The 16,498-nt window shown below is 36.8% G+C and overlaps 1 protein-coding gene across 3 annotated transcripts in view; it reads left to right on the top strand.

Moving 5' to 3' along the window:
* LOC116161174 (tudor domain-containing protein 7A) overlaps nt 1-16,295 on the top strand; it is a 36,715-nt gene extending 20,420 nt beyond the window's left edge. For 2 of the 3 annotated variants that reach the window (XM_031474418.1, XM_031474419.1), the window contains exons 7-16: nt 7,071-7,229; nt 7,277-7,528; nt 7,575-7,698; nt 10,293-10,414; nt 10,465-11,039; nt 11,094-11,179; nt 15,277-15,380; nt 15,436-15,587; nt 15,662-15,810; nt 15,854-16,295. In XM_031474418.1, coding sequence (XP_031330278.1) covers nt 7,071-7,229; nt 7,277-7,528; nt 7,575-7,698; nt 10,293-10,414; nt 10,465-11,039; nt 11,094-11,179; nt 15,277-15,380; nt 15,436-15,587; nt 15,662-15,810; nt 15,854-16,080 — 1,950 coding nt within the window. In that variant the 3' untranslated portion in view covers nt 16,081-16,295. The remainder of the gene's footprint in view (nt 1-7,070; nt 7,230-7,276; nt 7,529-7,574; nt 7,699-10,292; nt 10,415-10,464; nt 11,040-11,093; nt 11,180-15,276; nt 15,381-15,435; nt 15,588-15,661; nt 15,811-15,853) is intronic. The other variant, XM_031474420.1, reaches the window with a different exon arrangement.
* The last annotated feature ends 203 nt before the right edge of the window (nt 16,296-16,498 follow it).

Here is a 16,498-nt window from a genome sequence, read left to right as displayed (position 1 = left end):
TTACAAAATTACAAATTTAACAAAATGGCTTGCGAAATCTGCGGAAAAAAATTGGGAGGCAAATTGGATTGTCAATATATGTAGAAATGGAAGGTAAGTCGGATATAGAATCAAAACCAAAAAAAATGTAACGCAGATTTTAAAAAAAAGTTTAATTTCTACCTTTTTTGACTGCGTTTTTATTTTTTAAAAATTTCTTAGGTTAGGTTTTTAATTGCTATGACGAAAATTACTTTTTTTTTGCATTTTCACTGATCCTGAAAAAAAGGAATGTTAGATGGCACTGCCCATCTTTTATTTTCATTTTTTGATCTTGCTAATTTTATCATTTTAAAAAATCGACCATTTTTAATTATTACAGTTTTTTACTGCATTTTCATTTTTTCTCAAAAATAAGTGGAAAACTACAAAATAGGGTGTGGTATGTGTAGACTTGAAAGTGAAACAACAAATAAATAAAGAAATAAGGGGAAAGTTAAAAAAAGTTGTGATGTGTTTTTGTTTATTTAAACAAAAAAATGAGACATCAAGCCAAAAAACCACAAATTTATATTTTAGATTTTTGCGTTTGAATTTTCGCATAAACATTACTAAAAGGACAGAATGGGCCATGAAATGAGCGAAAATGTATTTCAAAAATTATTTTTCGATTTTCTTTTTCTTATTTATTTCATTATTGGTATAATGTCGAAAATTACAAATTGGACTGAAAATTTGTAGAAATGGAAGGCAAGTCGGATATAGAATCAAAACAAAAAGATCTAACGCAGGTTTCAAAAAAAGCAACAATGTTAATTTTTAAATTTTTTAACTGCGTTTTTATTTTTTTACAAATTTCTTACGTTAGGTTAGATTTTTAATTAATTTTTTCTTAAAAATGTAGAAAATGTTTTTTTACAAATGGTTTTAAATTGTTATCAGATAGTGAAAAATTCCAAATTGTGTCGTGAACTGGAAGAAAAATGGAATATCGAATCCCAACAATAAAATATGGCAATTTAAAAAATCAAAAATTTTTAGTTTTTACGTTTTTTTTTGCATTTTCACCGATTCTGAAAAAAAATTGAAAAATTACAAAATAGGATGCGAAATTTGTAAAAACAAGAAAAAGAAAGTTAGATGTAACTAACCAACACGTTTAAAAAAATTTAGAAAAAATTTAAAATTCAAATTTTCTTTTTTTGATCTTGTATCTTCAGAAATTTATTGGAAAATATACCGAGGGGGATGTGACAAAAATACAAATTTAAAAAAATCTCAAATTCAACTTTTTTACCTTAGATTCTTATTATTTATGTCATAGAAAATGGAAGAAAAGTGAGATAGAATTCAAAACAAAACCTACAAAACAAAACCTAGGGCAACTTTAAAAAAATCAATACAAAAGTGACAAGACGACAAAAGAAAAAAAACACTCAACTCAAATTTCAAAAAATTCATCGTTTTTGCTTTTTTTACTGTGCATTTTAATTTTTTCTTAAAAATACTACATAATTAAATTATACGTATATGTCTATCATGGGGATACCATGATAACCCTTTAATTGCCCAATTTTTCTATTCTGATGTGCAATGTTTTATATGCAATATGCATGCAAGGTATATGTAGCTATGTGGTTTTGTTGTTATGTTTTTTTTTGGTTATAATAAAAATAATTTATATACAATCATGTTAAAAGTGTCAATCTAAAGTGCATAAAAATCAGACATACAACCTAGGAAAAAAATAGTAAGTGGAATAAAAAAATGACGAAAAATTTCTTTGAGATTTTCAAGCATTTTTAGTTTTCCATATTTTCCCATGTTATTTTATCCGTAAATTCTTTCATTATTGTTAATTTAATTTTATTCTTATTTTTCATGGTTTCTGGAAATTATTTTTTTTTTATTTTTAATGTGCTTTTTTTGTTATTTTTATTTCTATCCGATTTTTGTCACTATTTGTAAACTTTATATAAAACACTCATTTTTCTTTGTTTTCGTTTGTCCTACTAATCTTTTTCTCAATTTTCAGCCCACTAACCTAAAATTCACGCTTTACCGAAACGGATGACGTAAAAATTGTCTTAATCTGCGCCATTCTATTGGAGTTAACTAAATTAGGATTAGAATTAAAGCACACTTTAGGTGCACAATTTCAATTATTATGAACTGTTAAAAATAATTAAAAATGTACTGATTAAAAAAATAATTTTTCACAATACTATTCCAAAAAGTGAATTAAAATGCAAAAAATTCTGTTGAGTTTTTTTAATAAGGTCATTTTGCAATTATTTCATTATTCAGGTTTCTTTTTGTCAGACCTTTTTTTACTAGTTAGCGACTTTTTATTGTCCTGTTTTTGCCTAATCTTCAGTTTTTATTCTGCATGTTTTATCTTGGCATTGTTTTTTATATCAATTTATTAATTAATAGTTTTTTTGCAAATAAATTTTTTGGCGATTTTTACATTCGTTTAACTCTGCGTTTTTTGCACGTTTTGAGTTATTTAGATTGTATTTTTCATCTTTCTTGTTTGCAAAAAACTCAAAATCCAAAAAAATGATCAATACAAAAAAGAAAAATCTAAATTGAAAAATAATTTTTTTTTAATTAAGAGCAAAGCAAGATGCTAAAATGTAAAAATTATAAAAAAGTGAACGTTTTCATCGCAAAAAAATTATTAAAAACTCAAGAAAAAAACATTAAACGACAAAAAATTAAAAAATAAGAAATTCATATTTTGTACGTTGTGGTGTTTGCCATTAGTGTAGACAACTACAGTATATGTTAATACAATATAAAGATAGACAAAATCTATTGCAGAAAAAGATGAGATTATGAACATGAAACACGATAAGGTAAAAATATAAAATACATGAAAATAATATCTTGTGAAAATAAAACTGGCCTTACTGAATTTTGTTCATTTTAATTTAATTTTATTTTTGTTACGTTCTTTTTATGCGTTGTTATTGCATTTTTTTTATTTCTTGGTTTCTCTGTGTATATATATTTACTTTTTTTTGTAATTTGTTGGTCTTTAAATTAAAAAAATATATAATTGCAATTTAGTTGTAATATTTTTCACAATTTTCAGTTTTTTACTCGTTTCTCATCAAAATTGAGAAGTGGCGTTTTCAAAAACAGATTATTCCATTTTACATTTGCTATTCATAATTTCTTGAATTTTCAATATTTCTTCATTTTTTCATTTCAATCAATTGAAAAACCATATTTTTTATTATTGTGCCATTTGCGATTACCTATTCAAAAAAGCAGAAAGTACCTAATTTCTCAAGAAATCAAAGAACATATGTACACTAGCAAATAAAGATTAGAAAGTGATGCAGTCATTCCTAAAAAGATATAAAAATGACATATTACAACGCGAGAAAAAGAGACGCATTATAGCTTTGAAAAGTTTTTGTTTTTCATGATCATTTTTTTCATTATTGCACGATTTGAGATTTTTATTATTTTCTTTTTTTGGCTGCTATTGCATTTTATTTATTTCTTGAATTCTCTTGATGTATTTTTTTGTAATTTTGTGGGTTTCTTTAAATTTCAAAAATATAACTGGAATTTAGTTTTCGAATGCCTCACAATTTCTCATGAAAATTGAAAAATGGCATTTTCAAAATAGATTATTGATTTTTTTGTATTTGATAAGTTTTTGAATTTTATGGCTTAATATTATTTGTGTTTTTAAAGTGTTTTCAGTGTGTAATCTTTGTATTTCTTTTAAATGTATTTCTTCATTTTTCATTTCAATCAAATTTTAAAAAAATATTTGCGAGATTTGTCCGTCTATCTGTCTGTTCATCTGTCTCAATTGTGGGGCGTGTTTTTGAACATGCCTAAACTTGCGTATGAAATGCAAGATAACGATAGGAGATAAACCCACCTTATATGGTTTCTTAGGATCCATTGCACCCCACCCTCCTTATTTTTGGGCTCGTTTTGTTGCGGAAACCTTAGTTGTATCAAATTTCAAAAGATAAAAAAAATTACAATACAAAAATACATAAATATCAAAACGCGAGAAAAAGACGCGTATAACATTGAAAAAGGAGGCAATATATAAATAAATGCAAAAAACCATTTGACATTTTGTATGATTTTTGTTGCATTCTTTTTGTATGTTGCTATTCCCTATTCAAAAAACAGAAACTACCTAATTTCAAAAAATGAAACGAAATCAAAGAAAATATGCACAATAGCAAAATTTTTGTTACGTTTTTTTTTTGTGTCGCTATTACATTTTCTTGGTTTCTCTGTCTTTATGTGTAGTTTTATTTTTTTGAGGTTCTTTAAATTAAAAAAAATATGACTGGAATTAAGTTTTCATATTTTTCAAAAATAGATTTTTTGTATTTGATATTCATAATTTTTTAAATTGTGACTATTATTTTTTTTTCAGTGTATTTTTTTTTTAATTTGTTTCTTAATTTTTTCATTTAAAGTATTTCAATCAAATTTTACAATAGTTATTTGTTTCATTAGTACAAAAAATGTCAGTTTTCGGGACGAGGAAGATAATTGCTGGACGACGCGTTAGCGGAGTCCAGCAACCTTCCGAGTCCCGAAAACGCATTTTTTGTACGAATAAAACATAAAATTTTTTCTCCAACCCCCTTTACTTCAAATTATATTCGAATTTAGATTCAGTCACAGTTTCACTACTATAGTAAGTATAAGAACTTCTGCTTTCTTGTCCTCATGTGTCATGCCACTCTAGTTTTTAGGTTAACTTATAACCTATTCGTTTTTACTTCTTACTTCTCACCTCTCGCGACATTATAGGGAGCAAATCTTGAGGTAGCATATTCTGCCGTTTCTATAATCTCTGGCGGAGTGCAATCCATGTCGCTATCAGTTTCAGTCATTTTATTGTATACACAATTAATATTGTTATATTTTGTATTGAAATAAAAAACTTACCATACAGTTTTTTAATTAAAATTAATTGCAATTAACTTTTTCAAATTTTGAATTCAAAATGACAGATAATAGTGCAATGGGTCTGAAGTAGATGGCGTTACGCGCGACGGCGGGTTGTATACGTATTAAAATTACGTTCACGGAATATGTAAATTACGTTACACATGGTTTAAATAAAGATAGCGAGCGTAAATCATTTTCAATACATGTACATACGTATAGGTAACATCATTATTTGCATTGAATATGCAAAAAATATTTGATTTGTATGTATAGAAATATCTTACAACCTGCAATGTAAAACGATGTCAATGTGACATATCTCCGTGATTGTAATTTTTTAATTGGCCAACTTTCAAGGTCAATTTCTTTTTGGTACTAGGACCAAAAGTATCCACTTTTTGTACAGTTGCCATGGTGAAAGCGATTAATCCGCAAAACGTCAATTTTAGGTACCGAACACTGTCACAAAATAGCGTCTTATTCAGGTGGTTGGAGAAAATAGTATATTGAAAGACAAGTGTTACAATGCGACCTATTGTAATACGACTATCTTGTGGCACGAGTGGCGACGCGAAGCGTAGCCACGAGTGTCCGCAAGATAGGAGTATTACAATAAAGCATTGTAACACGCGTTTTTCATACTATTTTTTCTATTTCGGTGCTTTAATTTAATTAAAAAAATCATTATCAGAAACTATAGGGAACATTAGAACTAACATGTTTTATGTTGGGAACACTTTTTATGCCGTTAAGTTTTAGATTGGCAGCGTAGTAAGACTGACATTTTGAAGTTCAAACATGGAAGTACCCAACGAAGTACCTACTTGTACTAACTAGTAACTGCCAACTTAAGAAATGAGTTACCAAAAAAAACGACTATAATCACTGTCTTTGTACAACTGTTTTCGGCCGAAAACAGTTGTACAAAATCATCATTGTGACACCGAAATAGAAAAAAATATTTGCGTGCTTCATCCGTCTGTTTGTTCATCTGTCTCAAACAAAACGAAATCATAGAAAATATTCACAGTAGCATAAAAGAAATTAGAAAGTTAATTCAATAAATATTTAAAAAAAAATGTTTACACTTCCCCAGAATCGCACAAGAAGACTGAAGCAGAGGTCTTCATCCATAACCAAAAAAGATGCTTATCCCTTACCGAATATTGTCGTAATCCATAACCCAAAAAAAAGATGCTTATCCCTCGGCTTATCCCTTACCGAATACTTCTGTCATACGTGATCATTTACTCATTTCATTTTGTGAACTAAACCAACATATTTTGTCTTCCATTTAAGGACCTAATGGGTTACTTCCCCCCGGAGAAAGCAAAGAGGGACGAAAAGTGAAATATTGCAACATATTTTTTAGAAATTATACAAATTAAACTGATATTGTAATAGTCCGTGACAGTATAAAAGGTAAACGCGATTGGGTTTACCTAAACAACTCACCCTTGGTAATTGACTAGCTCATTTCAATAGAAAAATCGAAATGGGGATTAAAGGAAATTTACTACGGCAACGGCTATTGAAATCTTGACGTCAATCAATTACAAAACACTATGTATTTAATAGTCAAATTTTGTATACAGAGTGCAATTTATTATCTCCCGTTACAGTACCCCCTCCTTGTTTTGAAAATGTAAATGTTGAAATAAAAATTATTGAAGAGTTTAAAAATAACAAAAATTATGCTTATATAGTGACTGGTTCTTGTTTTGGTGTTTCAAGGTCGCTCGCCACCTAGTAGTGACTTTGAAAAGTAAGTCAAGGTGAAAGTTGCGTGACTGTGACCTTAAGATCAAACTGAAGCTCAAGATTATCGGAGGCCAATGCTCTTCATTTTTTGCGGTGAAATGTTGTATTTTCAAGGTCAATGAAACCATTTTTGTCGTATCCTTTTCAAGGACAATGTTTTTGTGGTCATTTCATTTTCAAGGTTATCAAAATGCGATGACCTCCAATTTTTGTGGTGACCTACTTTTGAAGTTCACCACCATGTAGCTAGCGACCTTGAACTGAGCGAGGTTTGTATTGCTGATGTCAGATCCAATTCTCTCTCTTTGTCATTCTTAATCCGCTGTGTTGCTTTCGCTTGCACGTACATTTAACCATTACAATCCGATATTTCTCTACCTTAGGTTTTTCAGAAAACGAATTTCAGCGGCCGGCAAGCCCAAAACGTCACGGTTCTACCGAACACGGTCAGCTTCAACGAGGACGGCTTTCTCGTCGCCGAAATCACGTGCGTCAACTCGGCCGCCGAGATTTGGTTCTCACAGCGCGAGACCGCCGAGTCGGTGAGTGACCTGTAATTTTTTCAGTCGTATGTGATCGCGCTCCGTAGGACCGTTTCGCGAGTATGTCGCTCGAGATGGAGGCGCATTACAGCAAGCTCGGAAAATACGAGATCGCCGAGACGATTCAAATGGGCGGGCACTACGTCGCCTTTTCCGAGACGTGGTGGTGTAGAGTTCGAGTGTTCGAGGTGAACGGTGACGATATTCACTGCTTTTGCATCGATTTCGGGGACGAGTGGGTTATAAAAAAAGACGCGCTCTACATTTTAAAGCAGGAGTTCGCGGAGGTGCAGGCGCAGGTGAGAGAGACGTCGCGCGGTATCGTACTTAGGCGGAGGTTTTCAGGCCTTCGTCGGTCGACTCGCGGGACTCGAGGAACTGTACGAGGTGTCGAAATCGTCCGAGCATTTACAAACGTTGCTCAGCAGAACTGTGCAAGTTCAGCAGGATAGTAATTCCGATGATTCCGGTAAGTAAAGTAATAAAGGTAAAAAACTCTTGAGCTTTACTCGAAGTTTAGTTGAATTCACTTTTATATCGAATTAAAAACTCTTTCTCATGCAAGAACTTTACAATCACCAAGACTGACTGTCTCTCACCAAAAAGCCCCGTTTTCCGTCTGCTTCGCCCTTTTAAAACATTCTTCTCGTCTACGAATATGCATCTTCGATAAACACTTGTGTTTACTTGTGCGAACACCTGTTTATCTTGAAATTAATTAGCTTTCACGGAACGATAACGAACTGCTTATCGCAAGACCGGACTTAAATTTTACGCAACTTAACGCAATTCCTTCCAGATGTCCCTAATATAATAACCCAACTTTACAATAGATCATAACCAAATACGATTATTTAAACAAATTAAACATGTTCTGTTTGTGATCACTTGACGTTTCTGTAATTGTTGTTTACCATTTTCCGAATTAAAGATTATTACCTAATAATTCTGATACAAAACAACATTGATCTGGAATTGAAATACTGTGATCGAAATTGTGTTCAATCCAGCCACCGGCCACATTTAACCTTCAAAAAATAAAATTTTACATTAGACAGAGTGACCCATCCTTAAAACGCTTATCTTACGTCTCCCGTTACAGTACCCCCTCATTGTTTTGAAAATTTCGTAATGTTGAAATCAAAATTATTTAAGAGTGTCAGGATGTCGTAATTGGTAAGTATTTGTTTCTATTTCTTCAACTACAGACTAGCATTCGAATTTTCTATTATATATACACAGGGTAAGTAAATAGTCTCGGAACGATCGATTATCTCCGTTATGTATGAAGCAATGTAATAATTGGTGTGCGTATACCGATATAATAAATATTAATGCATGTAGTATTCACAATGTCTTCTTTTTTCTACGAAATGGCCTTAATTTTTTGTTTTTAAATGTATATACCCTGTATATTTTAGTATTATCGCACACAGAATAAAAAAATGCATAATAAATGTTAATACTTCATTCGAAAAATAAAAAAATCCATCTCTTCACATCCCTTGGAAGGTGATAACGGCACTGGAAAAAATGTTTAATATGACAATTTTTATTTAATCTACGGCTAGCTCGCTTTTATTTCCAGACATACTTTCGTTCACGTTCGCTATGAAGCGGTATATGTAAATTTTCGTATGTCGAACAAAATACAAATTCAAAACCAATTTTTGAAACGGCAAAGAGCCCATCTGTTACGACTGCAAAAAATCTTCCTCGAATTCGTCCCATTTACTCCACTTATCTCTGTTAAGCTAAACCGATGCCTTTCCATTTTCTTTGGTTGACTTTGTCCTGTTGGTTGGTGCTAATCAATCATCTTTAAATAGTTCTTGAAGTTGGTTATGAAAGTGTGGCTGGATGGATTGACTTGCTATTCCGGTCAAACTTTCTCGATCTCTGGTATTGGCTTCAAACATAATTGTGGGCCCAGTTCCACTCTATAATTTTTTATTCCTCGATTATTTCTTCCAAATTACCCATTCTGGTTTTATCCAAAGTCCGTTTGCAATTCTCGTTCACTGTCATGAAATTCTTGCCATATGGCCAGTCAGACGTGACTATAAAACAATTCTGTGGGTTCCAGTTTAATTTTTCTTTAACTCTTCTATTAAGGCTTTGTAACGGGCTAGTTATATTTAAATACTTGCATGAATCTTTACGGCACTAGCAGAAATTTATTTAAAAAAAACTTTGCAGAACAACAGGTAATCCCAATATAACAATCAATTTTTAATTTGTCCACGGCTAGCTCAGTAATACAACTGTTTTTATACTCTTTACCTTGGGGAAGTTTGGTCTCTCATTTCCTTCTAAGATCTGAAATTCAAAGTTGCAAATAAAATTCCCAATCACTGAAACTTGGATCTAATGCTTATCATTGAATGAATCTTTTTATACAAATGGTTCTCATAGGTCAAATTCTTCAGGAATATCAAAAGTTACTTCAACCAATAATCAGTATGACAAATTCCTAAAAATAACCGACCACTATATTCTATAGCCGGTCCGTGCAGAACCCAGCTGAAGGGTCAATTTCCATTCCAAATCGAAGAAACGGTCTCCTGTTGTGGAACAATTAACAGTGAAGAAAGACGTTTATTAACAACAAAACCTAAGATTAATAGACATATATACCAGTAGGCATTGGCACCGTGATACGCCGGTTGAGAAGTGTGGGACTAGAGCCAAACGACCAGTCTCAGTCGCTTGTAGTAGAGTACTGGATCGGTTTTCGTATTTATAGCAGGTCGGGAGCCGCAATCCCTGTGGTAAAGGGTTATGAGAGGTTTAATATCTCTGAGAATTCTATAGTCGGTCCGTGCAATTCTGCATCATGTTGGTATTGGTGGACACCAAGCGCAACAGAATTTAGATCTGCACCTGAAATTTTTTAATATGTTAACGTAGTGCTGTTCGATTTATATTACACAGGGTGTTAATGAAAATACAGTTGATTTGATTTTAGCGGTTTGGTGGTTATTTATTATACTTCGTTACTTAATTAAAAATACGCTTGTACGAAAATGCCGCTACAATAATTCAATGATTGTCTTATTTTAGAAGCGGATCCAAGCGACCCCACCTTATCAGTTGTTCTATACGATATAGACACAGGTAAGCCTATCAATGAGGAGATAATCACGTATATAGGCATCGAGGTAGCTACGCCAGCCCTAATCGTCGTAAGTATTTTCGCCGCGCGGAATTTCGGCCGTTAACGCTTTCGTTCAAGAACGCCCCCACCGACGTGTACGTCACGCACGCTTTGAACGACGGCACCGTCTACATCCAGTCGCGGTCTGTCGGCTACGAGCAACTGATGTCGCTCATCGAGAAGGCGGGTCAGAATATTGTCGACAAGAAGACCGCCGTCACGCCGGTGAAAGTATCGAAATCGAACGGCGACGATTTGTACTTCATCAGGAGCAAGGCCGACGATCTGTGGTATCGGGTGAAAATAATCGATTGGGCACCGGGCGGGAAGCATGTGCAGGTGTTGCACGTTGACGACGGCCGCGCCACTGTCGTCGAGGTTAATGATACTGACTTTTACGTTCTTCGTGATATTAGCGACGTGATTAGCAAGTTCCCGCTACAAGGACTGAGAGTAAGACTGCAATTAAGTAGTGTTCCCGTTAACTTTGTTGATCGTGTGAGAGATTTAATGCCTCCGAACGAGGCGGTTATTGTTAAGCTGATTAAAGTGGACACTGATTACGTTCACGTCGTAGAATTTTTCAAACGGTCCAAAACCGACAATGTATTATTTTCTATCAACCTGTCACTCGTGCCTGAAAACGGATTTCGGTGAGTACCTAATTCGCTTTTTTTCCCACTTAAACTTCGACGACATCGTTCCAGAAACGCGGCCGGAGATGGGAATAATAACGCAAAAAGTAATAAACTCCGACGACTGATTTCACTCAATCAATTCGACGACGCAAATCGTAAGTGTAAAATAGATAGAGGTGCATCAATTGCTTCTTCAATTGTGAAACAATTTTGTGGTCGTTCAACGTAAGAAAGAGGTGGTAGACGGCAGTCGATCACACTTGCGCCAGTGGAAACTTACCAAAATCACGATCGCGCGCAGGGAAAACCGAAATAAGTACAAGTGTTGAATTTCGGTAGTTGGCCCCCGCCATTTTGGATGCCGGGCCCACCACTGGCGCGATCGGCGATTGCCGGAGAAAAATTTTTTATTGACTTTAAGATTTGAATCCACGATATCTCAAATAGAAGGCTAGCGCGTAACCAGTTGAGCCACAGAGGCTTTAATAATTTTATAGTTATAGGTTGAATCCAATAAAAAAAAGCAAGACGGTGTACAAGACTGACTGGTCCACAGTCGGTTTTGCGTCAAGATTGCGCCTGCGCATGGTGACACCTACGACTGCAAGGTCAACCCAATAGCGATACCAAAACTACAAACACCGTTCAAAGTCCAAAGGTTGATTGCCGGTCAAAGTTCAAAATTTGCTCACAGTTCAAAGTCCAAAGGTTGGTTAGCGGTCATATTTCGGAGGTTGAGGCCGGGTGCTACGTTTGGGTTGGATTGACGTTCAGGCTAGAAAGTATTTCACTACCAAAGGCGGATTTCAGCGCACTTTGACATTGAGATTTCCGCATGCCCGAAGTCCAAGGTCATTCGGTTCAGTTCTGTTTGGAAACAGGTCTGTGAACCCAAACGTGAACGCCAACCCAAACTCTAACGCTAACCTAGATATAACATCCCGGTCCAACTGTCAAAATATGACCGAGCACCCCAGCCCAATTGCCAACATTTGACCTTGCACCCTGGGCCAATTGCCAAAATTTGTTTTGTATGTGTTCGCGTTCACGTTTGGGTTCGTGGTCACATTTAAGTGCGCGTTGACGTTTGCGTTCTCGTCTGGGTTTACGTTTTGGTTCGCGTTCACGTTTGGGTTCGCGTTCAAGTTTGAGTTCGCGTTCATTTTGCCTTTGGGTTCACCTTCAAGTTTGGGGTTGGGTTCAAGTTCACGTTTGGGTTTGTGGTCACATTTAAGTGCGGGTTTATTGGTCGGATTTGCGTTCACGTTTACGTTTTGGTTCGCGTTCATTTTGCCTTTGGATTCTATTCACCTTCAAGTTTGGGGTGGGTTCAAGTTCACGTTTTTGTTCGCGTTCACGTTTGGGTTCGTTATCACATTTAAGTGCGTGTTCATGGTCGGATTTGCGTTCACGTTTGGGTTTGCGTTCGGGTTCGCGTTCTCGTTTGAGTTCGCGTTTACGTTTTGGTTCGCATTCATTTTGCCTTTGGGTTCCCCTTCAAGTTTGAGGTTGGGTTCAAGTTCACGTTTTTGTTCGCGTTCACGTTTGGGTTCGTTATCACATTTAAGTGCGTGTTCATGGTCGGATTTGCGTTCACGTTTGGGTTTGCGTTCGGGTTCGCGTTCTCGTTTGAGTTCGCGTTTACGTTTTGGTTCGCATTCATTTTGCCTTTGGGTTCCCCTTCAAGTTTGAGGTTGGGTTCAAGTTCACGTTTTTGTTCGCGTTCACGTTTGGGTTCGTTATCACATTTAAGTGCGTGTTCATGGTCGGATTTGCGTTCACGCTTGGGTGCGTGTTTGCGTTCGGGTTCGCGTTCTCGGAGTTCGCGTTCATTTCGTTTTCATTTTTTGGGGTCACCTTCAATTTTGGGTTCGCGTTCATTTCACGTTTGGAGTTGAATTCAAGTTCATGTTTTTGTTCGCGTTCACGTTTGGGTTCGTGTTTGAGTTCGCGTCTTTGTTTACGTTTTGGTTCGCGTTCACGTTTGGGTTCGCGTTCATTTCATGTTTGAATTCGTGTTCACGTTTGGGGTTGGGCTCAAGTTCACGTTTGGGTTCACCTTCACGTTTGGGTTCGTGTTTGCGTTCGCGTTTGCGTTCGGGTTCGCGTTCTCGCCTGGGTTCACGTTTACGTTTTGGTTCGCGTTCACGTTTGAGTTTGCGTTCATTTCGCCTTTTAGGTTCACGTTTGGGGTTGGGTTCATGGTCGGATTTGCGTTCACGCTTGGGTGCGTGATTGCGTTCGGGTTCGCGTTCTCGTCTGGGTTCACGTTTTGGTTCGCGTTCACGTTTGAGTTCGCGTTCATTTTGCCTTTGGGGTCACCTTCAATTTTGGGTTCGCGTTCATTTCACGTTTGGGGTTGGGTTCAAGTTCATGTTTTTGTTCGCGTTCACGTTTGGGTTCGTGTTTGCGTTCGGGTTCGCGTTTGCGTTCGGGTTCGCGTTCTCGCCTGGGTTCACGTTTACGTTTTGGTTCGCGTTCACGTTTGAGTTTGCGTTCATTTCGCCTTTTAGGTTCACGTTCATTTCACGTTTGGGGTTGGGTTCATGGTCGGATTTGCGTTCACGCTTGGGTGCGTGTTTGCGTTCGGGTTCGCGTTCTCGTCTGGGTTCACGTTTTGGTTCGCGTTCACGTTTGAGTTCGCGTTCATTTTGCCTTTGGGGTCACCTTCAATTTTGGGTTCGCGTTCATTTCACGTTTGGGGTTGGGTTCAAGTTCATGTTTTTGTTCGCGTTCACGTTTGGGTTCGTGTTTGCGTTCGGGTTTGCGTTCGCGTCTGGGTTTACGTTTTGGTTCGCGTTCACGTTTGAGTTCACCTTCATGTTTGGGTTCGCGATCATTTCCGTTTGGAGTTGGGTTCAACTTGACGTTTGTGTTCGCGTTCACGTTTGGATTCGTGTTCACATGTAAGTGCGCGTTCACGGTCGGATTTGCGTTCACGTTTGGGTTCGTGTTTGCGTTCGGGTTCGCGTTCACGTTTTGGTTTGAGTTCGCGTTCATTTCGCCTTTGGGTTCACTTTCACGTTTAGGTTCACGTTTGGAGTTGGGTTCAAGTTTACGTTTGTGTTCGCGTTCACGTTTGGATTCGTGTTCACATTTAAGTGCGCGTTCACGGTCAGATTTACGTTTGCGTTCGCGTCTGGGTTCACGTTTACGTTTTGGTTCGCGTTCATTTCGTCTTTGGGTTCACCTTCACGTTTGGGTTCGCGTTCATTTCATGTTTGAGTTCGTGTTCACGTTTGGGGTTGGGCTCAAGTTCACGTTTGTGTTCGCGTTCATTTTGCCTTTGGGTTCGCGTTCATTTCACGTTTGGGATTGGGTTCAAGTTCGCGTTGACGTTTGGGTTCGTATTTGCGTTCACGTTCGGGCCCTCGTCTGGGTTCACGTTTACATTTAGGTTCGCGTTCACGTTTAGGTTCGCGTTTACGTTCACTTGTGAGTTCGCTTTTATTCTTTTAAGTTCGCGTTCACATTTGGATTTGGGTCCATGTTCATGTTTGGGTTCGCGTTCACGTTCGGATTCGCATTCACGTTCGGGTTCATGTTCACGTATGGGTTCATGTTCATGTTTTGGTTCGCGTTCATTTCACGTTTTGGTTCAGGTTCGCATTCACGTTTGAGTTTACGTTCGTGTTCGTTCCACGCTTTCACTTTTGGGTTTTCATCCGGGATTCACGTTTGGACTAGGGTTCGCGTTAACGTTTGGGTTCAGGTTCAAGCTCACGTTTGGAGTTGGGTTTGATTTCACGTTTGGGTCGAGTTCGGGTCCGCGTTCACGTTTGGGTTTGAGTTCACGTTCACCTTTGGGTTGGGGTTGACTGGTAACCAACCTTTGGACTTTGAACTGTGAGCAAATTTTGGACTTTGAACTGTGTTTTGATATCGTCATTAGGTTGACCTTGAATTTGTGTGGGCATGCGAGTGTACAACCAAAAGCGCGGGGTGGCATGCTGAATTAAGTGTCTTGTGATATGACATGATTCAGCGAACCTGGGACGGAGGAACCTATTAAGATTTTTTTCTGACTGGGTCACGGTCAAGTGCCCTGATAACATGAGATAAATTGTAGAGGATGAAATTTGTACAAAAGTCGATCATAATTTTGATAAGAAAACTGTACTAGTGGGCGTGGTTGGAGTCGATTTCTACCCATCTCTCTTACACAGCATTGACCACAAAATGAATTCACTTTTGTACATCTATTACACCATGGTTGAACCTAATTCGTTTGGCATAATTTGCTGAATTTCAGAGAGGTTACCCTCCGCCGGTTGCTTAACCCCTCCCGAGATTCCCGAGATCGGGCAGTTTTTCGATGTTAGAGTGTGCTATACTGTCCATCCGCACAGCTTTTTCGTAAGCCACGCCAACGCGCGATGCTCGCATGTCGACTGACCACGGCAATTTCTAGGTGCAACCCTACAACGACGTCCAGAAGTTAAACGCACTCATGGTCGAAATGCAGGAGGCGTTCAAGAACGTTCGGACGAGTACGTTGCAAATTGGCGATATTCTGCCTGGGAAGGTCTATGCGTCCATGTACACTGATGGGAAATGGTATCGGTAAGGCTTTTTAATTATTATGTCTAAATTTTATACCCTTCTGTTACCTTACACTGACCCCCTCTTCCTTTCAGAACCAGCGTAATCAAGGTAATTCACCCCAGTTCGATATCAGTTTTCTACAGCGACTTCGGCTACTACGGCAACATAATACTCACTCAGCTGCACCCGTTAGAAGAAAAATTCCTGAAATTGCCTTATCAAGCAATAAAAGCGAAGCTAGGTAAATCGTCTTGTCCGGTTCTTCGCTAACGCGTATTTTGTAGACGTTCAGCCGAAAAACGCCAAGTGGTGTCACGACGATTGCGACTACTTTAAAAATCTCATCGACCAAAAGAGTTTCGTTTCCATTCTGAGATCGGTCGAGAAGGACATCTTGTGTCCCGGCGATATCGTTCTTACATTAAAACTGATTGACACGTCGTCACAAAATGTCGACGTCTACATCGACGAGGTTATCATTAAGGAGGGCAAGGCGATTGACAACTGTTAAATGGACCGAGTGAGAAACACAATACCTATTTATGTATAGTTCGATATTATATAAATTAGATATTTTGTTACGCCCCGTTTATTTTATGTAATCTTTAGGTACCTACATAGAATTGTTTACATTGAAAGTAATAATAATAGGTTATTGTTTATTTAAATGTAATAATTTATTTTTATTATTGTAAAATTGTAAAGTAAGTAAAATGTTTCGTTTCATGTTCCTTTTATTAAGTTGAGATTTTGTAATATCATAAATATAGTAGTTCTTTTGCCATCTTTTTTTAATTAACAACAAATATCGGGGAAAGTGAGGAATTTTACGAAACGCCCAGCCAACATGTTCAGCAATATCACCAATGGGAATGGTAGCCCATACCGGAGCAGAGCCATGCCAAATTGATGTTTTTTATGTACTTGCA

Source organism: Photinus pyralis, unplaced genomic scaffold (genome assembly GCF_008802855.1).
Source record: "Photinus pyralis isolate 1611_PpyrPB1 unplaced genomic scaffold, Ppyr1.3 Ppyr1.4_LG10, whole genome shotgun sequence".
Taxonomy (NCBI): domain Eukaryota; kingdom Metazoa; phylum Arthropoda; class Insecta; order Coleoptera; family Lampyridae; genus Photinus; species Photinus pyralis.
The sequence above is the reverse complement of the archived record's forward strand: the minus strand, read 5'-3'. Positions and strand labels throughout refer to the sequence as shown.